This window comes from Cnephaeus nilssonii, assembly GCF_951640355.1.
Source record: "Cnephaeus nilssonii genome assembly, chromosome: 16".
Taxonomy (NCBI): Eukaryota; Metazoa; Chordata; class Mammalia; order Chiroptera; family Vespertilionidae; genus Cnephaeus; species Cnephaeus nilssonii.
The window spans coordinates 6,406,491-6,430,651 of record NC_137087.1 but is presented as its reverse complement, the minus strand read 5'-3'; the positions used below and the strand labels follow the sequence as shown (position 1 = coordinate 6,430,651).

The 24,161-nt window shown below is 57.9% G+C and overlaps 1 protein-coding gene across 2 annotated transcripts in view; it reads left to right on the top strand.

The window, feature by feature from the left end:
- Positions 1–24,161, top strand: part of TMEM273 (transmembrane protein 273) — a 48,792-nt gene that overhangs the window by 21,381 nt on the left and 3,250 nt on the right. For both annotated transcript variants that reach the window (XM_079793034.1, XM_079793033.1), the window contains exons 2-5: positions 14,115–14,168; positions 14,942–15,082; positions 16,372–16,402; positions 17,553–17,576. In XM_079793034.1, coding sequence (XP_079649160.1) covers positions 14,115–14,168; positions 14,942–15,082; positions 16,372–16,402; positions 17,553–17,576 — 250 coding nt within the window. The remainder of the gene's footprint in view (positions 1–14,114; positions 14,169–14,941; positions 15,083–16,371; positions 16,403–17,552; positions 17,577–24,161) is intronic.

Here is a 24,161-nt window from a genome sequence, read left to right as displayed (position 1 = left end):
TGTCCTTCCCCTTCCCCTGTCCTTCCCCTTCTCCTGTCCTCCCCCTTCCCCTGTCCTCCCCCTTCCCCTGTCCTTCCCCTTCCCCTCTCCTCCCCCTTCCCCTGTCCTTCCCCTTCCCCTGTCCTTCCCCTTCCCCTGTCCTCCCCCCTTCCCCTGTCCTTCCCCTTCCCCTGTCCTTCCCCTTCCCCAGTCCTTCCCCTTTCCTTGTCCTCCCCCTTCCCCTGTCCTTCCCCTTCCCCTGTCCTTTTCCTTCCCCTGTCCTTCCCCTTCCCCTGTCCTCCCCCTTCCCCTGTCCTCCCCCTTCCCCTGTCCTTCCCCTTCCCTGTCCTCCCCCTTCCCCTGTCCTTCCCCTTCCCCTGTCCTTCCCCTTCCCCTGTCCTTCCCCTTCCCCTGTCCTCCCCCTTCCCCTGTCCTTCCCCTTCCCCTGTCCTTCCCCTTCCCCTGTCCCTTCCCCTTCCCCTTCCCCTTTCCCTTCCCCTTCCCCTTCCCCTGTCCTTCCCCTTCCCCTGTCCTTCCCCTTCCCCTGTCCTTCCCCTTCCCCTTCCCCTTCCCCTGTCCTTCCCCTTTCCTTGTCCTCCCCCTTCCCCTGTCCTCCCCCTTCCCCTGTCCTCCCCCTTCCCCTGTCCTTCCCCTTCCCCTGTCCTTCCCCTTCCCCTGTCCTTCCCCTTCCCCTTCCCCTTCCCCTGTACTTCCCCTTCCCCTGTCATTCCCCTTTCCCTGTCCTCCCCCTTCCCCTGTCCTTCCCCTTCCCCTGTCCTTCCCCTTCCCCTTCCGCTTCCCCTGTACTTCCCCTTCCCCTGTCCTTCCCCTTTCCTTGTCCTCCCCCTTCCCCTGTCCTTCCCCTTCCCCTGTCCTTCCTCTTCCCCTTTCCCTTCCCCTTCCCCTTCCCCTGTCCTTCCCCTTCCCCTGTCCTTCCCCTTCCCCTGTCCTCCCCCTTCCCCTGTCCTCCCCCTTCCCCTGTCCTTCCCCTTCCCCTGTCCTCCCCCTTCCCCTGTCCTCCCCCTTCCCCTGTCCTTCCCCTTCCCCTGTCCTCCCCCCTTCCCCTGTCCTTCCCCTTCCCCTGTCCTTCCCCTTCCCCTGTCCTCCCCCTTCCCCTGTCCTTCCCATTCCACTGTCCTTCCCCTTCCCCTGTCCTCCCCCTTCCCCTGTCCTTCCCCTTCCCCTGTCCTTCCCCTTCCCCTGTCCTTCCCCTTCCCCTTCCCCTTCCCCTTCCCCTGACCTTCCCCTTCCCCAGTCCTTCCCCTTTCCTTGTCCTCCCCCTTCCCCTGTCCTTCCCCTTCCCCTGTCCTTCCCCTTCCCCTGTCCTTCCCCTTCTCCTGTCCTCCCCCTTCCCCTGTCCTCCCCCTTCCCCTGTCCTTCCCCTTCCCCTCTCCTCCCCCTTCCCCTGTCCTTCCCCTTCCCCTGTCCTTCCCCTTCCCCTGTCCTCCCCCTTCCCCTGTCCTTCCCCTTCCCCTGTCCTTCCCCTTCCCCAGTCCTTCCCCTTTCCTTGTCCTCCCCCTTCCCCTGTCCTTCCCCTTCCCCTGTCCTTTTCCTTCCCCTGTCCTTCCCCTTCCCCTGTCCTCCCCCCTTCCCCTGTCCTCCCCCTTCCCCTGTCCTTCCCCTTCCCCTGTCCTCCCCCTTCCCCTGTCCTTCCCCTTCCCCTGTCCTTCCCCTTCCCCTGTCCTTCCCCTTCCCCTGTCCTCCCCCTTCCCCTGTCCTTCCCCTTCCCCTGTCCTTCCCCTTCCCCTGTCCTTCCCCTTCCCCTTCCCCTTTCCCTTCCCCTTCCCCTTCCCCTGTCCTTCCCCTTCCCCTGTCCTTCCCCTTCCCCTGTCCTTCCCCTTCCCCTTCCCCTTCCCCTGTCCTTCCCCTTTCCTTGTCCTCCCCCTTCCCCTGTCCTCCCCCTTCCCCTGTCCTCCCCCTTCCCCTGTCCTTCCCCTTCCCCTGTCCTTCCCCTTCCCCTGTCCTTCCCCTTCCCCTTCCCCTTCCCCTGTACTTCCCCTTCCCCTTCCCCTGTCATTCCCCTTTCCCTGTCCTCCCCCTTCCCCTGTCCTTCCCCTTCCCCTGTCCTTCCCCTTCCCCTTCCGCTTCCCCTGTACTTCCCCTTCCCCTGTCCTTCCCCTTTCCTTGTCCTCCCCCTTCCCCTGTCCTTCCCCTTCCCCTGTCCTTCCTCTTCCCCTTTCCCTTCCCCTTCCCCTTCCCCTGTCCTTCCCCTTCCCCTGTCCTTCCCCTTCCCCTGTCCTCCCCCCTTCCCCTGTCCTCCCCCTTCCCCTGTCCTTCCCCTTCCCCTGTCCTCCCCCTTCCCCTGTCCTCCCCCTTCCCCTGTCCTTCCCCTTCCCCTGTCCTCCCCCTTCCCCTGTCCTTCCCCTTCCCCTGTCCTCCCCCTTCCCCTGTCCTTCCCCTTCCCCTGTCCTTCCCCTTCCCCTGTCCTTCCCCTTCCCCTGTCCTCCCCCTTCCCCTGTCCTTCCCCTTCCCCTGTCCTTCCCCTTCCCCTGTCCTTCCCCTTCCCCTTCCCCTTTCCCTTCCCCTTCCCCTTCCCCTGTCCTTCCCCTTCCCCTGTCCTTCCCCTTCCCTGTCCTTCCCTTCCCCTTCCCCTTCCCCTGTCCTTCCCCTTTCCTTGTCCTCCCCCTTCCCCTGTCCTCCCCCTTCCCCTGTCCTTCCCCTTCCCCTGTCCTTCCCCTTCCCCTTCCCCTTCCCCTGTACTTCCCCTTCCCCTGTCCTTCCCCTTTCCTTGTCCTCCCCCCTTCCCCTGTCCTTCCCCTTCCCCTGTCCTTCCCCTTCCCCTCCCCTTCCCCTGTACTTCCCCTTCCCCTGTCCTTCCCCTTCCCCTGTCCTTCCCCTTCCCCTTCCCCTTCCCCTGTCCTTCCCCCTTCCCCTGTCCTTCCCCTTCCCCTTCCCCTTCCCCTGTCCTTCCCCTTTCCTTGTCCTCCCCCTTCCCCTGTCCTCCCCCTTCCCCTGTCCTTCCCCTTCCCCTGTCCTTCCCCTTCCCCTTCCCCTTCCCCTGTACTTCCCCTTCCCCTGTCCTTCCCCTTTCCTTGTCCTCCCCCCTTCCCCTGTCCTTCCCCTTCCCCTGTCCTTCCCCTTCCCCTTCCCCTTTCCCTTCCCCTTCCCCTTCCCCTGTCCTTCCCCTTCCCCTGTCCTTCCCCTTCCCCTGTCCTTCCCCTTCCCCTTCCCCTTCCCCTGTCCTTCCCCTTTCCTTGTCCTCCCCCTTCCCCTGTCCTCCCCCTTCCCCTGTCCTTCCCCTTCCCCTGTCCTTCCCCTTCCCCTTCCCCTTCCCCTGTACTTCCCCCCTTCCCCCTGTCCTTCCCCTTTCCTTGTCCTCCCCCTTCCCCTGTCCTTCCCCTTCCCCTGTCCTTCCCCTTCCCCTTCCCCTTCCCCTGTACTTCCCCTTCCCCTGTCCTTCCCCTTTCCTTGTCCTCCCCCTTCCCCTGTCCTTCCCCTTCCCCTGTCCTTCCCCTTCCCCTTTCCCTTCCCCTTCCCCTTCCCCTGTCCTTCCCCTTCCCCTGTCCTTCCCCTTCCCCTGTCCTTCCCCTTCCCCTTCCCCTTCCCCTGTCCTTCCCCTTCCCCTGTCCTCCCCCTTCCCCTGTCCTCCCCCTTCCCCTGTCCTTCCCCTTCCCCTGTCCTTCCCCTTCCCCTGTCCTCCCCCTTCCCCTGTCCTTCCCCTTCCCCTTCCCCTTCCCCTTCCCCTGTCCTTCCCCTTCCCCAGCCCTTCCCCTTTCCTTGTCCTCCCCCTTCCCCTGTTCTTCCCCTTCCCCTGTTCTTCCCCTTCCCCTGTTCTTCCCCTTCCCCTGTCCTCCCCCTTCCCCTGTCCTCCCCCTTCCCCTGTCCTTCCCCTTCCCCTGTCCTCCCCCTTCCCCTGTCCTCCCCCTTCCCCTGTCCTTCCCCTTCCCCTGTCCTTCCCCTTCCCCAGTCCTTCCCCTTTCCTTGTCCTCCCCCTTCCCCTGTCCTCCCCCTTCCCCTGTTCTTCCCCTTCCCCTGTCCTCCCCCTTCCCCTGTCCTCCCCCTTCCCCTGTCCTCCCCCTTCCCCTGTCCTCCCCCTTCCCCTGTCCTTCCCCTTTCCTTGTCCTCCCCCTTCCCCTGTCCTTCCCCTTCCCCTGTCCTTCCCCTTCCCCTTTCCCTTCCCCTTCCCCTTCCCCTGTCCTTCCCCTTCCCCTGTCCTCCCCCTTCCCCTGTCCTTCCCCTTCCCCTTCCCCTTCCCCTTCCCCAGTCCTTCCCCTTTCCTTGTCCTCCCCCTTCCCCTGTCCTCCCCCTTCCCCTGTCCTTCTCCTTCCCCTGTCCTCCCCCTTCCCCTGTCCTCCCCCTTCCCCTGTCCTCCCCCTTCCCCTGTCCTTCCCCTTCTCCTGTCCTTCCCCTTTCCTTGTCCTCCCCCTTCCCCTGTCCTTCCCCTTCCCCTGTCCTTCCCCTTCCCCTTTCCCTTCCCCTTCCCCTTCCCCTGTCCTTCCCCTTCCCCTTTCCCTTCCCCTTCCCCTTCTCCTGTCCTTCCCCTTCCCCTGTCCTCCCCCTTCCCCTGTCCTTCCCCTTCCCCTTCCCCTGTCCTTCCCCTTCCCCTGTACTTCCCCTTCCCCTGTCCTTCCCCTTCCCCTGTCCTCCCCCTTCCCCTGTCCTCCCCCTTCCCCTGTACTTCCCCTTCCCCTGTCCTTCCCCTTTCCTTGTCCTCCCCCTTCCCCTGTCCTTCCCCTTCCCCTTCCCCTGTCCTTCCCCTTCCCCTGTCCTCCCCCTTCCCCTGTCCTCCCCCTTCCCCTCTCCTCCCCCTTCCCCTGTCCTCCCCCTTCCCCTGTCCTTCCCCTTCCCCTGTCCTTCCCCTTCCCCTGTCCTTCCCCTTCCCCTGTCCTCCCCCTTCCCCTGTCCTTCCCCTGTCCTTCCCCTGTCCTTCCCCTTCCCCTGTCCTTCCCCTTCCCCTGTCCTTCCCCTTCCCCTTCCCCTTTCCCTTCCCCTTCCCCTTCCCCTGTCCTTCCCCTTCCCCTGTCCTTCCCCTTCCCCTGTCCTTCCCCTTCCCCTTCCCCTTCCCCTGTCCTTCCCCTTTCCTTGTCCTCCCCCTTCCCCTGTCCTCCCCCTTCCCCTGTCCTTCCCCTTCCCCTGTCCTCCCCCTTCCCTTGTCCTTCCCCTTCCCCTGTCTTTCCCCTTCCCCTGTCCTCCCCCTTCCCCTGTCCTTCCCCTTCCCCTGTCCTTCCCCTTCCCCTGTCCTTCCCCTTCCCCTGTCCTTCCCCTTCCCCTTCCCCTTTCCCTTCCCCTTCCCCTTCCCCTGTCCTTCCCCTTCCCCTGTCCTTCCCCTTCCCCTGTCCTTCCCCTTCCCCTTCCCCTTCCCCTGTCCTTCCCCTTTCCTTGTCCTCCCCCTTCCCCTGTCCTTCCCCTTCCCCTGTCCTTCCCCTTCCCCTTCCCCTTCCCCTTCCCCTTCTCCTGTCCTTCCCCTTCCCCTGTCCTTCCCCTTTCCTTGTCCTCCCCCTTCCCCTGTCCTTCCCTTGCTCTCCCCCTCCCTCTGCCCCTGCCCTGCCTCTGAGCTGCCTGTAGAGGCCCCATCTTTCTTTCTCTCTCTCTCTCTCTCTCTCTCTCTCTCTCTCTCTCTCTCTCTCTTCCCCCCCCCTCTCTCTCTCTCTCTCTCTCTCACACACACACACACACACACACACACACACACAAACTCAGATCTTGTTTCTTGTTTGTGGGAAAGTCTTTAGGAAGTTTAGGCACAGGGTGGGCACAGGACATAGGGGAAAGGGGCTTGTGTGGGCCTGGGCGGCTGAGAGAGGTGGTGTATCCCAGAGGGGACACCAAGCCTGCGTGGCCATGGAAACCGGAGAGATCAGGAGGAGGTTTTATTCCAGTGACCAGCAGGCATTCCTGCGCAGACCCAGTTTCAGAACTGGAACCGGAACCCGTTGTAGGTGAGAGAGCCTGTGGGGAGTGACTGGCTGGGCCGCATTCCCAGTCCTGGAGGCCCCGTCCTGGAGGGCCGTCCCTCCAGCAGCCCCAGCAGCCCCAGAAGGCCCAGCAGGCCCGCCTCCTCCTGCTCTGCCCAGAAGACCCTGCCCGCCCTGGGGGCCTCGGCAGCACTGAGCTGCCCCTGGGGGAGGTGGCCGCTGGGGAAGGTGACCCCTGGGGAAGGTGGCCGCTGGGGAAGGTGGTCTCTGGGGAAGGTGGCCCCTGGGGAAGGTGACCCCTGGGGAAGGTGGCCGCTGGGGAAGGTGGTCTCTGGGGAAGGTGGCCCCTGGCGAGTGGACCTCAGGGCCTGAGGGGAGTGAGCTGGCCTGTGTGGGCTTGGCTGACAACGTGTAAACATGTGAACATGCGGCAAGCCCTGGGCTCTGCCACCATAGGAGCTGCCTTAGGGGAGGTGGCGAGGAAGGAAACGTTGGCACAGATGCGCCCCGCAGCCTCAGCGACCCCAGTGACCCTAGCGACCGCTTCCTCGGATGAAGGCAGATGGCGGTGCTGCCAGGTCCCTGCCAGGTCCCGGCTCTCCGTGGCTAGTGGCTGGTGTTGCCGCTTCCTCTGTAGTGCCCGGCCCCTTCCCCACGGCCCGGCCCTGCCAGCTGTCTGCCCACAGCCTGCCCCTGGCATAGGCTTCCCCAGCCAGCCCTGGACTCCTGAGCGATGCCTCCCAGAGGCAGGGGGCACAGTAGGAATGTCTCATCTATACTAATAAAAGGCTAATATGCTAATTAGGCCAGGAGACCTTCCGGGCGTCTTTCCGGACAAAGCTAAGGTGGTGGGGCTGAGGCAGAGGCAGTTAGGGGGGATCAGACCAGGAGGGGAGGGAAGTTGGGGGTGATCAGGCTGGCCGGGGGGCCAGTTGGGGGCAAGCAGGCTGGCACGGGGGGGCCAGTTGGGGGCGAGCAGGCCAGCAGGGGGGGCAGCTGGGGGCAAGCAGGCTGGCAGAGGGGGCAGTTGGGGGTGAGCAGGCTGGCAGGGGTGGCAGTTGGGGATGAGAAGGCTGGCAAGGGGGGGCAGTTGGGGGCAAGAAGGTTGGAAGGCAGAGTGGTTAGGGGCGATCAGGCAGGCAGGCAGGTGAGCAGTTAGGAGCCAGTGGTCTCAGATTGCGAGAGGGATGTCTCAGCTTGGAGAGGATGCAGGCCGGGCTGAGGGACACCCCCCGGGCCACTAGTGAATAATAATAACCCCACCACTTGGTGGTGTGCAGTGCTTCCCATCCTCACTCACAGCGCTGCTCCAGGCCCTGCTCTCTGCGACTCAGTCCCCACCTCCCGCCTTCTCCCACCCGCAGGCCTCAGCCCTCTGGAGGCCTCTGCTGGGCTCTGCACCTCGTCCTGACATCCAGGCCAGCCCTGGATGGGGGGCCTGTCTCCTCTCTGCCCCGCCCACCTCCCCAGAGCTGCCCTCCCTCTCCACATCTCCATGCCTCCAGCATGGAGGACCCCCTCTGTCCGTGCCCACCCGTCAGGGGGTCTCACAGCCATTGGGCTGGGCAGGCTCGGTGGCAGCCTGGGCAGGGCCCCGAGATGGGAGCCCTGGGTCTGCTGGATAGTGAGGGACCCGATCAGATGTTCTGGCTCCAGGCACCATCCTCCCCCGACAGTGGGCTCCTGGGGAGGCTTCAGTCCCCGCAGAGAGGGCACAGAGGAGCAAACCCCGCCAGTGATTGTGGCTGGTGTTTGGCTATGGCCCCCCCAGGGCATCTCAAGCTCCCCTGGCAGCCAGCACCTCTGGCCCCTCCAACGTTCAGCATCTCCCCAGCCAGGTGAGGCCTGTGGGCTCTCTGCAGGTGTGACACGTTTGCATGTCACCGCCTCCCAGCCGGCATGGCCACCCAGGGGCGTGCTCCCGCAGAGTGCCCGGTCTGGGTCTGCCCTCCACAGCCTGGGAAAGGACCGATCCTTTCGGCTTCTGAAGCTGAGTACTTAAGCCCAGGGTGCGAGTCTTTAAGAATTAATTAGCAAAGATTGCTCAGGAAAAACAAAGTTGGCACAGGATTTGGTGCTGATGGGTTTTCCGTAATTCCGAAGCTGTTTCCGGGAGCTGGAGGCTTTTTCCTGTGCTTCCTGCCCGGGTAGGCCCCCCTCTCCCTGGCGTCCACTTCCTCCCCGGGGCCTGTCCTGGCTGGCAGCACCCCCTTCTCTGAAAAGCCCCCAAAGCCTCATTTCCCCATGTCCCCCAGCTCTGCTGACCCTGAGCTGCCCCTTTATCCCCACGCCCTGGTGCCCCCCAGGCCTCCTGGCCTTGGCTCCTGCCCCTCCTCTGCTGGACTCCTTCCCTTCCCTGCCTGTCCCCATTCTCCCCTCCCCCACTGTCGTCACCAGATCCTACCTGTCCTTTCAGTTTTAACCTAAATAACACTCCAGGTGACCTCCGACCCCTCAGGCTGGGTGGCTAATGGCTGTGCATTTGCCAGTGTTAGCAGGCCCATGCGTGGCCTTCCTTACTCCCTGCCCATCTGCTGGGCGCCCCTGCTGCTGGCCAGGGCAACCGGGGCTGAGCTGGGGTGGGAGGATGCTCTGGCTGGTGCAGTGTCCTCTTTACATCCATGGCAACAGGGCGTGTCCCAGGACGCCACAGCCGCCTTGGAGCATCTCTGCTCTGCTATGCTCCTTCCTTTGCTTTCCTTTGCCTTCTGTCTCGAGACTGTGCAGCTCGGGCAGCCGTGGCTCTCCCCAGGCCTCCGTGCCTTCAGAGGAAGCAAGGACAGCAGAGCGGATGGGCGACACGCTCATCTGAGGTTTGGCAGCTGCAGTCTCTTTAACGAGACGGAAGAGCATTGAGGAAGAGCAACTCCAGGTGGTTTCTGGGCTGTGAACAGGGAGCCTGTGGTGTCTGCAAGGCGAAGCCGGGTCAGAGGAAGGCTCTGTGCAAACCCAGCAGCCACGGGAGCAGGAGCACTGCGGAGCCCAGGCCTGCTCGCGGGTCCAGCATCCTGCTCTGCGGCCTCCGGCGCCTCCAAGCCACAGCTGCCACATCTGGGCTTCGTGTGCCTAATCTCCAGCCTCAAAGAGCCCACGCGGGCGGGGGATAGGGGGGTGGGGGGCAGGGACACTGACCTGGCTTTTCTGAGAAGAGTACCTGCAATGAGAGAAGCAGGCCTGTGGGCCTCTGGGACCCCCGGGCCAGCTGAGGTCTCAGGGGGGCTCGAAGCAAATGGCAGAGAGAAGGGAACTGCCTTGGGGAGTCCTCTCTTATGTCAGGGGCTTATACCCCATCTTCAGATGAGAAAAGTGAGGCCAGGGTCAAACTGTGTGTGAAGCAGAACTGTGCTGCCCCCTTTCACTGGGCACTCCACTTCCCTTTCCCGCTCTCCAGCGGGACCCTGGCTTGGGACCTGGACCCTGGCCTCCGGTGCCGCCCCGCAGTGGCTGCAGGAGTGTTCATGTACGTCCCACCCGGGTGCGTGGGTATTCCATTCTCAGACGGGGTGGCCGTGTGATTCTGGACCAACAGAGAGCACGGGACTTTAGAGGAGAAGCAAGAGCTTCCCAAGGACAGGAGGCATCACACAGAAGGGCAGCCGGTCAAGGTGCAGAGCGGCGGGCGGCGCTCAGCTGGGGTCCTCCGGGCCACGTGAGGCTGTGCAGCGAAACCCTTGTCTGCAGCCCGCATCCTCTGTCCCATGCCTGCTTTGCCAACCCGAGTTCCGGGGGCACCCTGGGAAGGACCTGCCACCTATGTCATGGGACTCTTAGGATCCAGTCACTTAGCTCAGATAAGATCAAGATGCAGAAGGTGTTTTCTTAAAGAGGTGACTGAAAAGTCAAGAAGAAAAGAGGTGCTTTAGGCACAGCTGGATTCAAGGGCTCAAAACTATCTTTAGGACTTGCTCTCGGTCTGACCCTCTTCTGAGGGCACTTCCATCTCGCAGGGTCCCTCCCCCGGGGGGCCTCTCTGAGCCCACAGTGACCAATTCTGGAAGATGCTCCTGTTTCTTAATATTTTCCCTGAAGTCCCAGAGTTGAGTCTTACTGACCTGAATTGGATCACTTGCCCTGCCCCTTGACCAATCACTGCTGACAGGAAGAAGGAATATGCTAATTAATCAGCTATGGGTCACAGGTCCATCCTGGAGGCTGCCCCGGGGCAATCACATGCAGGTGATTCCCCAAAGGAAAACCCAGGTGCTGCCAGTAGCTGAGGGCCAAGGTCCAGGGCGGTGGGCAAGCCGCACAGCAAGTGTCCACCGCACACGGCCGCTCAGACTCCCTTCAGGTTGTGGGGCACGGTTTGCAGGCAGGTGTCGGACATCACCAACGGCACTGGCCTTCTCTTCAGGGCAGCCCTGTCTTCCCTGTCAGGCCACTCAGAGCACTCTGCAGTGCTCGCTCCTAGCGGGCTCAGCTAGGAGGTGACGGAGGCCTCTTCCGGACACCGGAGCTCTCCTCTAGCTGAGAATGTTGGGATTTGTGAGATATGCAGTTAGAAGTCATTCTGCAACATTTAAGTTCCAAGATGAGGATGGCCAGGCCTCAGTTGACAAACACTCTGGGCCACCCTTCACCATTTGTAGTTCAGCTACACATGTAACAACATCCGAGCGCTGTGCACACCACTGCCCCACTGCCCCACTGCCCCACTGCCCCTCTGTGCCACTGCCCCCACTGCCCCACTGCCCCACTGCCCCACTGCCCCTCTGCGCCACTGCCCCTCTGCGCCACTGCCCCACTGCCCCACTGCCCCACTGCCCCTCTGCGCCACTGCCCCACTGCCCCTCTGCGCCACTGCCTCACTGCCCCACTGCGCACTACCCCACTGCACCACTGCCTCACTGCCCCACTGCGCACTACCCCACTGCGCCACTGCCTCACTGCCCCACTGCGCACTGCGCACTGCCCCACTGCCCCACTGTGCCACTGCCCCACTGCCCCACTGCGCCACTGCGTCACTGCACCACTGCCCCACTGCACCACTGCCCCACTGCGCACTGCCCCACTGCCCCACTGTCCCACTGTGCCACTGCCCCACTGCCCCACTGCGCCACTGCGCCACTGCCCCACTGCCCCACTGCCCCACTGCACCACTGCCCCTCTGCCCCACTGCCCCACTGCACCACTGCCCCTCTGCCCCACTGCCCCACTGCCCCTCTGCGCCACTGCCTCACTGCCCCACTGCGCACTACCCCACTGCGCCACTGCCTCACTGCCCCACTGCGCACTGCCCCACTGCCCCACTGCCCCACTGTGCCACTGCCCCACTGCGCCACTGCGCCACTGCGTCACTGCACCACTGCGCCACTGCCCCCCTGCCCCACTGCCCCACTGCCCCACTGCGCACTGTCTCACTGCCCCACTGCGCACTGCCCCACTGCCCCACTGCGCCACTGCGCCACTGCCCCACTGCGCCACTGCGTCACTGCGCCACTGTGCCACTGCCCCACTGCCCCACTGCGCCACTGCCCCACTGCACCACTGCCCCTCTGCCCCACTGCCCCACTGCCCCTCTGCGCCACTGCCTCACTGCCCCACTGCGCACTACCCCACTGCGCCACTGCCTCACTGCCCCACTGCGCACTGCCCCACTGCCCCACTGCCCCACTGCCCCACTGTGCCACTGCCCCACTGCGCCACTGCGCCACTGCGTCACTGCACCACTGCGCTGCTGCCCCCCTGCCCCACTGCGCCACTGCCCCTCTGCCCCACTGCCCCACTGCCCCTCTGCCCCACTGTGCCACTGCGCCACTGCCCCTCTGCCCCACTGTGCCACTGCGCCACTGCACCACTGTGCCACTGCCCCACTGCCCCACTGTGCCACTGCCCACTGCCCCACTGCGCCACTGCGCCACTGCCCCACTGCCCCACTGCGCCACTGCGCCACTGCCCCACTGTGCCACTGCGCCACTGCCCCTCTGCCCCACTGCCCCTCTGTGCCACTGCGCCACTGCCCCTCTGCCCCACTGCCCCTCTGTGCCACTGCCCCACTGCGCCACTGCGCCACTGCGCCACTGCCCCACTGCCCCTCTGCCCCACTGCCCCACTGCCCCTCTGTGCCACTGCGCCACTGCCCCTCTGCCCCACTGCCCCTCTGTGCCACTGCGCCACTGCCCCACTGCGCCACTGCGCCACTGTGCCACTGCCCCACTGCCCCTCTGCCCCACTGCCCCTCTGTGCCACTGCCCCACTGCACCACTGCACCACTGCCCCTCTGCGCCACGCTGCAACCACATAGCCGATTCTGCCCAAATGGGGTGCTGCAGAGTGCGCCCCCACTGCGGGCGGGCCCAACAGGGGTGCACAGAACGGGATCTAGATGTCAGGGACGGCTCTGCGAGGGTCAAATTCCAAGTGAGATGGACCAAGGCCTTGCTGCGCCTTCTGCTCGCTCTCAGGAGTAGGGAGCAGGCCTGCTGGCTGCCTTCCTCTGCTGGCCACCCTTCCATGGGGGAGCCGGACACAGGGAGCCACTGGTCCTCCCCCACGCACTCTTGCAGGAGGCTCCTTCCTGTGGGGAAGCACTTGCAGAGAGCGGGCTGTGCTCAGCAGGACTGAGGTGGGAGGGTCTGCAGAGAGGGGGTTGGAAACCAGCTGTTTTGGCAGGGGGGGGGAGAGGGAGGGAGCGGGGAGTGGTGGTAGAGTATCAGGTCCTCTGGCAGCAGCATGTCCCAAGGGGCATGAGGAAGAAGCAGAGACCCTAGCCTCAGCCACAAGTGCCGTTGTGCACCTTAGCAAAAGGAGGCAGCCTCTGGCAGGCATAGCCTCAGGTGTGTGCCCGGCGAGAGCTCCTGGGTCCAGGGCCCGACCTGGGCACATGCAGACACTGTGTGGGCGAGGCCACCCTGGAACCTGAGCCGTCGTCCCCCCCGCCCCCCCCCCCCCCCCCCCCGCTCCGGGGAGAGGCAGCCCCTGCGCTCTGCTCCAGGCAGCAGCAGGGGCAGTGCTCGCCCGGCTCCCCACTGCTCCTGGCTCAGTGCGGACAGTGCACGAGCGCGGCAGCCAAGGCAGACTTGGTCAGCGCTGTGCCCACTAGCGCTGTGCCTACTACCATGGCCCCGTGCGTCTGCCGCCGGCTCGTTCCTCCTGCCCCCAGGGAGACCAGCCTTGGGCCAGCCAGCTCCGGCTCAGCCCGGGGCCTCTCCCTGGTTTGAGAGCCTGTCCTCTGAATGCTGAGCTCCCTCTTCCTGTTTGCAGAGAACCCAGAGACTCCCAAGGGCAGTGGCTCTGGCTTCCTCCTGTGTCTCTCACCGATCTGACCGTGGGAGCCCTGAGAGCCCTGGCTGTGCTTGCGGGCCAGCCCCTCGAGGGCCCTCCATCCTCCGTCCACTTGCAGAGCCTGGGAGAACCAGCGCTTGGTCTAAGGCCCAGGAGGCAGCGTGGGGTCGGCAGGCTAGTGAGCTCAGGATGGACCTCACACAGGGGCTCCTTAGAGCTCAGGGCAGAGACCGAGTGCAGGGGGAGGGCTGCCTGCAGGATCTCCTCCCCCAGGAGGGCAAAGCGCCTCCAGCAGCCAGCCAGCAGGATTCCTGGGGAGGGATGTGGCCTGCCTGAGTGCCTGCAGCTGTCAGGGCAGTGGCCGGGGAGGGCGCTCACTCAGTCCCTGACCCTGGGCCGGAGGCAGGACAGCCTGGAGAGCCTGTTTGGGCCCAGGCTGCAGGGGCGGCCTCGGGGCTCGGGGTGGACACAGGGTGGAGCATGGGGGTGGGGTGAGGAATAGGGGTTGAACTGAGCCCCAGCCATGGGCTCCCTGCTAGAGAGGGCCAGGAGCTGAGAGCTCAGGATCACTGGTGGGCGAGGTTGAGGAAGGGTGCTGGGTGCCAGGCCTTTCGACACTAGACGTTCTCCCTCCTCTGCCTCCCTGGCTCCGGCCTGCAGCGAGCTGGGCGCAGCCTCCGCGTGTCCTGTGCGCACGTTTCCTTGCGTCTCTCTGTGTTCCTAGCTCTCCGGCTCTTTTCACCTCCCTCGCTCTGACCTGTGTCCTGTCTTCTTTCTCTGTCCCAGCTTCAGCCTGGCTGCACTGCACTAGCGGACCCTCTCTCCGGGCCTGGGTGCTGGGGGGCTCTGACATTCCAGCAGGACTCCAAGACACTGAGGCAACCAGGGCCGCCTCTGCCCCAGAGGGTGCGGCCACGCAGGAGCGGTCCCCGCAGCAGGCTTTCCGCCGTGTGTGCGGGAGCGGGTGCTGGGGACAGGCTCTGGACCCCCAGCCCGTCCTGGCCTGCTCACACCAGCAGTTCTGCTTTAACAGACTCTTGTTTTCTTTCTTTGCAGATGTTGGAGGAGCTCAGGTGTTGGCAACGGGCAAGTCCACTGGGGCGGAAACTGGTAGGTGCCTGCCCAGCGGATTCTGCCTGGGAGGCGAGGCGGGTGGGGCTACGTGTTGGCCTCTTAGCAGCTGTCACACACAGGAAGGGCGGCACTCACCGCCAGGCCTGCCGAGTGGCTAGTACAGCTTTCTCCCCGGACGTTGTCCTGCCCAAGGGCCTGTCCTCAAAGGGAACGTGAGTCCTCGGGCCACCTTTGTCCACACTCTGATGTGCAGCGCCAGCACCCAGCGCCCTGCCCGCAGCTGGGTCCCCACAGCAGGCTCGGCCCTGCTCTGTGCCCAGGGCCCACTCTCCCGCACAATCAGCTCCGCTCCAACTCGGAGTTCACTGGGCAGGCAGTGACCTGCGGGGGAGCGGCCTCCTGTCAGCCCAGCCCCGTCACCGGCACTAGAGGGAGCCCTGAGCTCCCCAGCGGCCAGCAGGTTCCTGGGCCAGGCTTCATCCCTTTGCCTTCAGCGCTCATCAGAGAGCAGGCGATTAACACAGCTCGCAAAGGGCCTAGTGGACGTGTAAGCGAGGAAGGCCTGCAGGAGGCCGGGGAAATGAGCCGCTGTCCCCGGAAGAGGTTCCACAGCAGAGGAGCCCCAGGAGGAGTTCTGAGAGGAGGGTCCGGGTGGAGGAGCCAGAGCCGATGAGCCCTCCGGAGAGTGGACGTCAGGTCGGCCCCAGTGGGTCATGACCTTGGGCTTCGTCCAGAATGTGACGTTGCCTGGAAGCCTTTGCAGGTGGTGACCCCTCGGAGCCATCGCTCAATGTCTCCTTGCCCTGCAGACATCAAATACGCCCTCATCGGGACGGCGCTGGGGGTGGCCATCTCGGCGGGCTTCCTGGCGCTGAAGATCTGCATGATCAGGAAGCACTTGCTTGATTATGACTCCGCAGACCTGAGGAGCGCCAACGTGGGAGTCGATGGTAAGGACACGGGCGCTCAGCCCGGGCTCTGGACGTGTTCCCGGCAGCCACCCACAGGCACCCAGGGCCACTGCAGAGCACTTGGGAGAGAAAAACTAAAGACCACGGGCTGCAGAGAAATATAGTGACCCCACCCCGTCTGCCTTTCCGTCTGTCTCCGGGCTTTTCTCCTTAGTGGCTTCCGATGTTCCTGAGAATCAGGTTTCCTGGAGGAAGGCGGGAAAGATGAACTTGATCCCGGGGGGAGTGAGGCTGGCGGGCGGGAAGGGGACTGTGTGGCCAGTTGCATTTTTTTCAGAAACGGGGAGTCCTCGGTCCAGGAGCCCCGTGGTTCTGTGTCCTGCGGCACCTGCGGGGCACAGAGCACACAGGCGTCAGTTGGTGTGTGGTTTTTTGAAAATATTTTTTTAGAGAGAGGGAGAGAGAAATGTCCTTGTGAGAGAGAACATTGATCGCCTGCCTCCTGCACTCAGCCTACCAGGGATTGAGTCCGAAACCCGGGCATGCGCCCTGACTGGAATCAACCGGCAAACTTTTGGTGCACGGGGCACAACCGAGCCACACCAGCCAGGGCAGTTTGTGACTTTTGATGGCAAAATGCAGCAGTGATTGACACCCTTTTTCTCAGGGCGGGGCCTGCAAAAGCCACGCCCATGTCAGGGATAATGGCATGACGATGCAGTTTTCCATGAGGCTTTCCTGAGGGTGAGGAAGAAGATGCCTCAACTTGTCTCCAGAAAATCCGATGGTCATCTGTGAAGATGTGCAGAAGGCATGGGGGAGCGGGGTGTCTGGGCCAGGAAGCGGGGGAGCAGCAGCTCTCGGGGCCTTCCTGAGGTGCTAGCGTGGCGAATTGCACGAGGGGCTCAATTTGCCATAGGAGTCTGTTTACCATTGAATTGGTATCCCTGCAAACAAGGAAGGAGGGAGCGCGAACAGAACAGCCTCTTCATCACAGAGCAGGGGCATGTCAGACCCCTGAGGGCCAACGCTCCAGGGGCCGCAGGTGGAGAAGAGGCCAGGGCGGGATGCTTAGGGAAGGCGCCGCCTCACCTGCCTGCTAAGCTACGAGCTCTCAGGGGCAGGAGCTGGACAGAGAGGCTCTGGCAGTGCTGGGGGTGGGGGGGAGAGGGAAGGGGGGGGGCGCGCACAGAGCCCTCAGCCCAAAACCACTGCCCCAGTAGCCCTGCCCGAGTCCCCTTGGCTCTGGCCCCTCCGCGTTGCCCGGACTGAGCGAGCTGCACGCGGACCACAGCGCCTCCTCCCTAATGCCTGCCCTCTCTGTTTAGATACCATCGCGCCACGGAAGAGAGCCCCCAGGTAAGGTCACCGCTGCGGGACCGCTTCCCTCCTGCTCTGTCTGTTCGCTGTCTGTCCTCTCCCTGCCTGGCAGCCCAGCCCTTTTCTGGAACGCTTCCTGGGGACTAGGACGCACCCATGGCCCCCTCCCACTCTGCTCCTCTGGCTGGGGGCAGGTGTCATGAGAGGGTGTAGTAGCCCAATGGGCTCGCCCGCCCCGGGCACTGGGCACGTGCTGCAGCCCAGGGGCCACGCGGCCCTGTGTCCAGACGACAGAGCGAATGCTCAGATGGAGAGCCGGGCAGAGATCTCGCCGCCGCCGTGGGTGAGCCAGGCGCCCTTGGCCAGCCGGACGCCCGCACACCGAGCGGGGCTCTCTAGTTAAGGAAACGTAGTTTTGGAAACTCCAGGCCCTGGAAGTCTCCAGAGCTTGTCGCAGACTCTGCTTCAGGGACATCTTAGAACTGGAATCACAGAAATGTCAGGTTTCACCACGCCCGCTGCTTACCCTGTGGTGTGTCTGCACGCGGGCCGGGCCGCTAGCGGGTGGGCGGCAGAGGCTGTGACGATGTGACGAATGACGGACACGTCTGAGTTTGGGGAGATCTGCTGTGGACGCTGCAACACAAGCAATAGTCATGGTTTCCTGTGGCTGTGTGTGACCTGTCAGAGGGAACGCTCCATCTTGCGTGTGTGTGAGTTCTGGATCATTCTGACACGCCAGAGCCGGGGGAGGCGACTTCCACGATGCAGGCCAGGTGGCTGATGGTCACTGCGGTTCAGGGAAAGGGACTGGGCAGCAGGAGGAAGCGGTGGTGGAGGGAGGAAGGAAGAACCGAGGAGGAGAGGTGGGTGGCTGGGCCTCGCTGGGCGCCGAGCTTTCGCGGGAGAGGCCTCACCGTGTGCGGGAACTGCTCCTGGCCTGGGTCCTATGGGAGCCCCCCGCCAGAGCAGGGATTTTGGGAGCGAAGGGAGGCACAACTCAGATTTCTGAAACTGACACTAGATGGAGTCAGGCTGAGTCGGGAGAAGTTAGACCGAAGGACAGAAGTCAGTCTCTTAAAGCAAAACGGCAGGTGCTTTCTGTCACCCAGGACGATGTAATAAATCACTTACCAGAACTTACCACAAATAGAATAAGTGATGTCTACCCTATTCTTCTGCTTTGCAGGTCAAACCTCAACTTCTCCGAAAGGTGAGTTGGTTGCAGGTCAGCACTGACTGAAGGAGACAGACAGGCCCGGCCCTCGGTGGCTCGCCTCACGCCGTGAGAGCGCAGCGGCCACTGGCCAATGGCACGCGTCCTGGGCCAGGGAGGCTGTGAGACCAGGAACCAGCATCTTTTAGGGACACTTTCAGAAAATCCCAGCAGGTGGAAGTTTGGCAAGATGTAAAATGAAACTGTGGGGCATTTGCCTGATTAGAGCTGAGAAAACTGGGTTTTAACAGCAATATAGTTCACTTTTTAAAATATATTTTTATTGATTTCAGAGAGGAAGGGAGAAGGAGAGAAAGATAGAAACATCAATGGTGAGAGAGAATCATTGATTGGCTGCCTCCTGCACACCCCCCAGTGGGGATCGAGCCCGCAACCCCAGGCATGTGCCCTGACCAGAAATTGAACCTTGACCTCCTGATTCATAGGTCAACATTCAACCACTGAGCCACACTGCTCAGGCTGTTGATTTTTAAATTTTATTTACCAAGACCTCCTCTTGACAGAAGCCTATCAAGCAGTTAGCCAATTTACTCCATTTGATGAAAAAAAATTCCAAACTTTTCTCTGGGTCATCCAGCTATCAGTTTGGCTAGGCGTCGGATTTTCACCTCTGCTTTGGGGTCTCAGTGGACAAGGCCTGCACGTGCAGGGCGGGGCCTGCAGGGGGGCACCTGCTCCCCAGGAAGGAGGCGCCTCCTCTGGGTTTATCCGAACCCTTGGTTCAGGCTCACCCTCCCTGGGCCTGTGGCCGGCCCTCATGCACCGCCCACATGCTCTCACCCTCCTTCATTGGGAAACATGGTAAACATATAGCAAAGTTAGCATTTGTCATTTGTGTTTTCTCTGTATACATCTGCTTCTTCTGCTCCACTTGACAGCTGGTACGGACACAGGGTATTTCATTCCTAAATGCCCTATCATGTCACCTCCCACATGATCACCATACAATGACCGTGTTTGGAAAAATGAATGAGAATTCAGTATCATCTACTACTTAGCCCATATGCGAAGTTCTCTGATGGTTTAAGAAGCATCTTTTATAGCTCTGTTTTCCTAAGCCAGGGTCATTGTGTTTTATTTTGTCTCTTTTTATTTTCTCTCATTATTGGACAACCCCTCTGCTTCCCCCCATGCCAACAATTTTCAGCCTTTTTCATCTCATGGCACATAAATAATTACTAAAATTCTGCGGCACACCAAAAAATATATTTTTGCAGATCTGACACAAAATAGCTGTCATTTTAATTCATTCACACCAGACAGCTGTTGTGGTGTTGGCTGCTGTCATTCTTTATGTGACAGTCGCAGGGAAGAGGGCGGCGCCCTGAGTAAATGTCGGGCAGTCCATGTTTTAAACATTCTCGCGGAGAACCAGTCGAAAGTCGCTGCCCGAAGGCGCTGTCATTTGGAAGTACCCACGACTGTCCCCGTCTGATGTCCCATTTTCTGGTTTCTTAGGTTCTGTCCTCCTGAGTAAATCCAGATTGAGAATTTTGTCGCGACTGCCGCAGAGGTGACACTTGTATCGTCCGTGGTGCCGCCTCAGGGGCACCCACGCCAGGCCCCTCTGTGGGTGGGGCTGTTTGCTCACTGGTCAAGGAAGCACCTGCTGGACTCCACAGAGGGGAGGGCAGATTGCCCTGGTAGCCAGTAAACAGTCCAAGGGTGGTCCTTTGAGTCCTGACTCCCAACAGTTCTTCACCCAGTGATTTAATGTATCTTCATGATTTACGTTTGAATCAATTATTGCATAGGAATTACAAAATACCGAGTTTCTAATTCTAGCATTCCTTCCACACTTAGTAGCTGGCATTCTACAAAGAAGGAATTTTTCTCCCCCAACCCATTTTCTTTCATTTAGTTGTTGAACCTAATTCCTATGAACTTTAATGCATTTTAATTCATTGCCATCATGAATCTTTTTTATGCTCTAATTATCCCACATTTATCCAGTACAAGTCACTTCTTCGTGGCTTTTACAGGACCCCATTAGTCACTGAGCATTTCCTAGACTTGGACACAACACAGTATCCCCAGTTCACCTTGTACTGTCCCTGCTCAGACTGGAATCCCATTTCCCCCCGGGTCCCTGCTTCCCTCCCTCCCTCCCTCCCTCCCTTCCTCCCTCCCTTCCTCCCTCCCTTTCTCTCTCCCCCTCTCTGCCCTTCCTTTTCTTGATGTGGAATAGTTTTTCAGAAACCAAGGTCTGGGCACAATGTGTGCTCATAGCTACTGAGGCATTATTGCTTCTACACCCTCTCAATGGACAGGCAGGAAATGTTTATTAAAATCACAAACTCAATACTTTAAGGTTCTTCCTAAGCTATTCTTATTTTATATTTTTCCCTGGCCTCCTCCAAAGTGAGAACCCTGCTTCTCAACCATATGAAGGCTTTTACTCGTTTGCTGTATCATATAATACTCCCACTGCCAGAGTTACAACAGTGCACAGCTACACACTTGCTTAGTAACGTGAACATTCCTTTACAGCTCCTCTTTATTGTTTAGAATTCAGCCTCTGTGTGTACAGAGTATTGTGTCCAAATTGAGTTTATTCCTCTTTGTGGCCGCATTACCAATTTGACACAGTGAGAGACATTTGATTGAGACTGTCTGCCGTGTTCATGTTTTCTTTCTTAATCCTTCGGTTTAAATGTGTTTTTGAGTATGAGGTGCACGCACACCCCGAGGTCTTGCTCCCACCCCTGTCCACTCTGCCAACCTCGGGCAACTGGTGCCAACAGTTTCTACCTCATCCTTTCTGTGCTCATTTCACAAATTACATTTAATTAAAATTTTACATCCATGCCATATTTTATAAAATTAAAGAAATGTTTCATATATACATAAATATGAATTTTTCCAGTCCTTGAGTGAATTTATGTTTTTATTTGTCCCCTTGGCATTTGTTGTGGTGTGTCGTATGAGATAGACATTTCATTTCCTCTTTTTCCCATATGGCAACCCAGTTATTTCAATATCATTTTTTAAACCACCCTATTTTCCCCAGTGTTTTTTTATTAATCTTTATTGTTAAAGGTATTACAGATGTCCCCTATTTTTCCCCTATTGACCCTCCTCCCCACTCCCAAGCCCTCTCCAGGCCTTCACCACACCACTGTCTGTCCATGGTCTATGCATATAGGTTCTTTGGTTAATCTCTTCCCCCGCCTTCCCTCTGAGATTCATCAGTCTGCTGCATGTTTCCATGTCTCTGCATCTATTTTGTTCGCCAGTTTATTTTGTTCATTAGATTGCACAAATAAGGGAGATAATGTGATATCTGTCTTTCTCTGACTGGCTTATTTCACTCAGCATAATACTCTCCAGGTCCCTCCATGTGGTTCCAAATGTTAAACGATCCTTCTTTTTTACAGCTGCTTAGTATTCCATGGTGTAAATGTACCATAGCTTTTTATCCACTCATCTGCTGATGGGCCCTTGGGCTGTTTCCAGATCTTAGTTATAAACTAGAGGCCCAGTGCACAAAATCCATGCACTGGTAGAGTCCCTAGGCCTGGCCAGTGATCAGGGCCGATCAGATTCCCTGCTTCTCCGCCTCCTCCTTCCCTCACTCCCTCAGCACCCTGCCATCGCCACTGGTCACCCACCATGTTCTTTGCTGCCCCCTGGTGGCCAGTGCACATCATAGCAAGCAATTGAACTCCCAGTCACATGGTCGAACTTCTGAAGGGACACTTTGCATATTAGCCTTTTATATATATAGACTAGAGGCCTGGTGCACGAAATTCATGCATGGGTAGGGTCCCTAGGCCTGGCCGGCGATCAGGGCCGATCAGAGCCTTCCGGTTGCCGGCTGGGGCCTTCCTTCCCTGGCTGCCGATTGCTGGCTGCTGGCCGGGGCCTTCATTCCTTGGCTGCAGGCTGCCATCTGCCTGCTGGCCTGGGCCTTCCTTTGTTCTGTGTCGCCCCCTGGTGGTCAGCGCACATCATAGTGAGCGATTGAACTCCTGGTCTCCCAGTCGAACTCCCGAGGAGACAACTTGCATATTGGGCTTTTATATATATAGATAATGCTGCTATGAAGATAGGGTGCATACATTCTTTCTGATTGGTGTTTCAGGTCTTTTAGGATATATTCCTAGAAGTGGGATCACTGAGTCAAATGGAAGTTCCATATTTAATTTTTGAGAAAATTCCACACTGTATTCTATAGTGGTTGCACCAGTCTGCATTTCTACCATCAATGCATGAGGGTTCCCTTTTCTCCACATCCTCACCAGCACTTGTTTGTTGATTTGTTGATGGTAGCCATTCTGGCAGTTGTGAGGTGGTACCTCATTGTGGTTTTAATTTGCATTTCTCTGATGATTAGTGACATTTAGCATTTTCTTCATATGTCTCTTGGCCATTTGATGTCCACTTTGGAGAAATGTCTATTCAGGTCCTCTGCCCATTTTTAATTGGATTGTTTGTCTTCCTTTTGTTGTATGAGCTGTATGAGTACTTTATTTATTTTGGAAATTAACTCCTTATCAGATGTATCATTGGCAAATATGTTCTCCCATACAGTGGGTTTCTTTTTCATTTTGATGCTGGTTTGCTTTGCTGTGCAGAAGATTTTTAGTTTGATGTAGTCCCTTTTATTTATATTTTCCTTTGTTTCTCTTGCCCTTGATGATGTATCGGTGAAAATTCTGCTCCATGAGATGTCTGAGATTTTGCTGCCTAGGTTTCTTCTAGGATTTTTGTGGTTTCACGACTTACATTTAAGTCTTTTATTCATTTTGAATTTTTCTTATGTATAGGGTAAGTTTGTGGTCTAGTTTCTTTGTTTTTTTTTTTCCCATGTATCTGTCCAATTTCCCCAACACCACTTATTGAATAGACTGTCTTGACTCCATGGTATGCTCTTGCCTCCTTTGTCAAATATTAATTGAGCATAATGGCATGGGTCTGGCTTCTCAGTTCTGTTCCATTGGTCTGTATGTCTGTTCTTGTGCCAGTACCAGGCTGTTTTGATTACAGTGGCTTTGTAGTATAACTTGATATCTGGTATTGAAATTCCCTCCAACTTTGTTCTTTTTTCTTAAGAATGCTACAGATATTTGGAATCTTTTTGGGTTCTATATAAATGTTTGGAGTATTTGTTCTAGATCTATAAAATACGCTATTGGTATTTTAATAGGGATTGCATTGAATCTGTAGATTGATTTGGGTAACATGGACAATTTAATGATGTTAATTCTACCAGTCCATAAACATGGTATATTCTTCCACTTTTTTATATCTTCCTGTCACTTTTTTCAATGTCCTGTAGTTTTCTGAGTACAGGTCTTTTACCTCCTTGATTAAGTTTATTCCTAAGTATCTTATTTTTTTGTTGCAATGGTAAATGGGACTTTTTTTTTAGTTTTTCTTTCTGAGAGGTCATTATTGGTGTATTAAAAAAGCCACAGATTTCTGGGTGTTAACTTTGTATCCTGCTACATTGTCGAATTCATTTTTTAAATCTAGTAGTTTTTAGGTGAAGTCTTTAGGGTTTTCTATGTACAATATCATGTCATCTGTGAATAATGACAGTTTTACTTCCTTCTTTCTAATTTAGATGCCTTTTATGTTTTCTTTTTGTCTGATCGCTATGGCTAGGACATCCAATACTATGTTGAATAAGAGTGGTGAAAGTGGACATCCTTATCTTGCTCCTGTTCTTAGGGAAAATGGTTTTACTTTTTGCACATTGAGGATGATGTTGGCTGTAGGTTTTTGATATACGGCCTTTATTATGTTGAGATATGATCCTTCTATTCCCACTTTGCTGAGAGTTTTTATAAAAATAGGTGTTGGATTTTGTTGAATGTTTTTTCTGCATCTGTTGATATGATCATGTGATTTTGTCTTTCAATTTGTTTATGTGATGTATCACATTTATTGATTTGAGAATATTGTATCATTCTTGCATCTCTGGAATAAATCCTACTTGGTCATGGTGTATGATCTTTTTAATATGTTGCTGGATCCAATTTGCCTATATTTTGCTGAGGATTTAAGCATCTATGTTCATCAGGGATATTGGTGTGTAATTACAAGTCTGTTTTTGTGTGTCCCAGAAGAATTTTCAGATTTTACTCTCATGGGTTTTTCACATTTCCGTTTCTGTTTATTCCTAAATATTTGATTTTTTGTTGCTTTTGTAAATGGAGTTTCCTAGTTCTCTCCTCCTTGGTGATTGATTGCTTTGGATGGGTTTTGCAGGTTAATATTGTAGCAGTTGTCTTATTGGATACTGTTATTGTTGGCATTAGTTTCCTTCTTGATATTTTATTTGTCACCTTTATCATGTTCTAAATTTTATGATGGCATGTCAAACTGTAGATCTTTCCAATTCTTATGCCTGTAATTGCTTTTTCCTCTCTGATTGTATCTGCTACGACCGTCAATGCTAAATAACAGTGGAAACAGTGAGCAGACTTATTTTGTGCCTGATCTTGGTGGGAAACACACTAGTGCTTTCCATGAAGTAAGAGCTGGCCTGAGGGCTGAAGTATGCGCATTTGATCACATTAAGGAAGTACCCATCCATTCTTATCTTATTGAGTT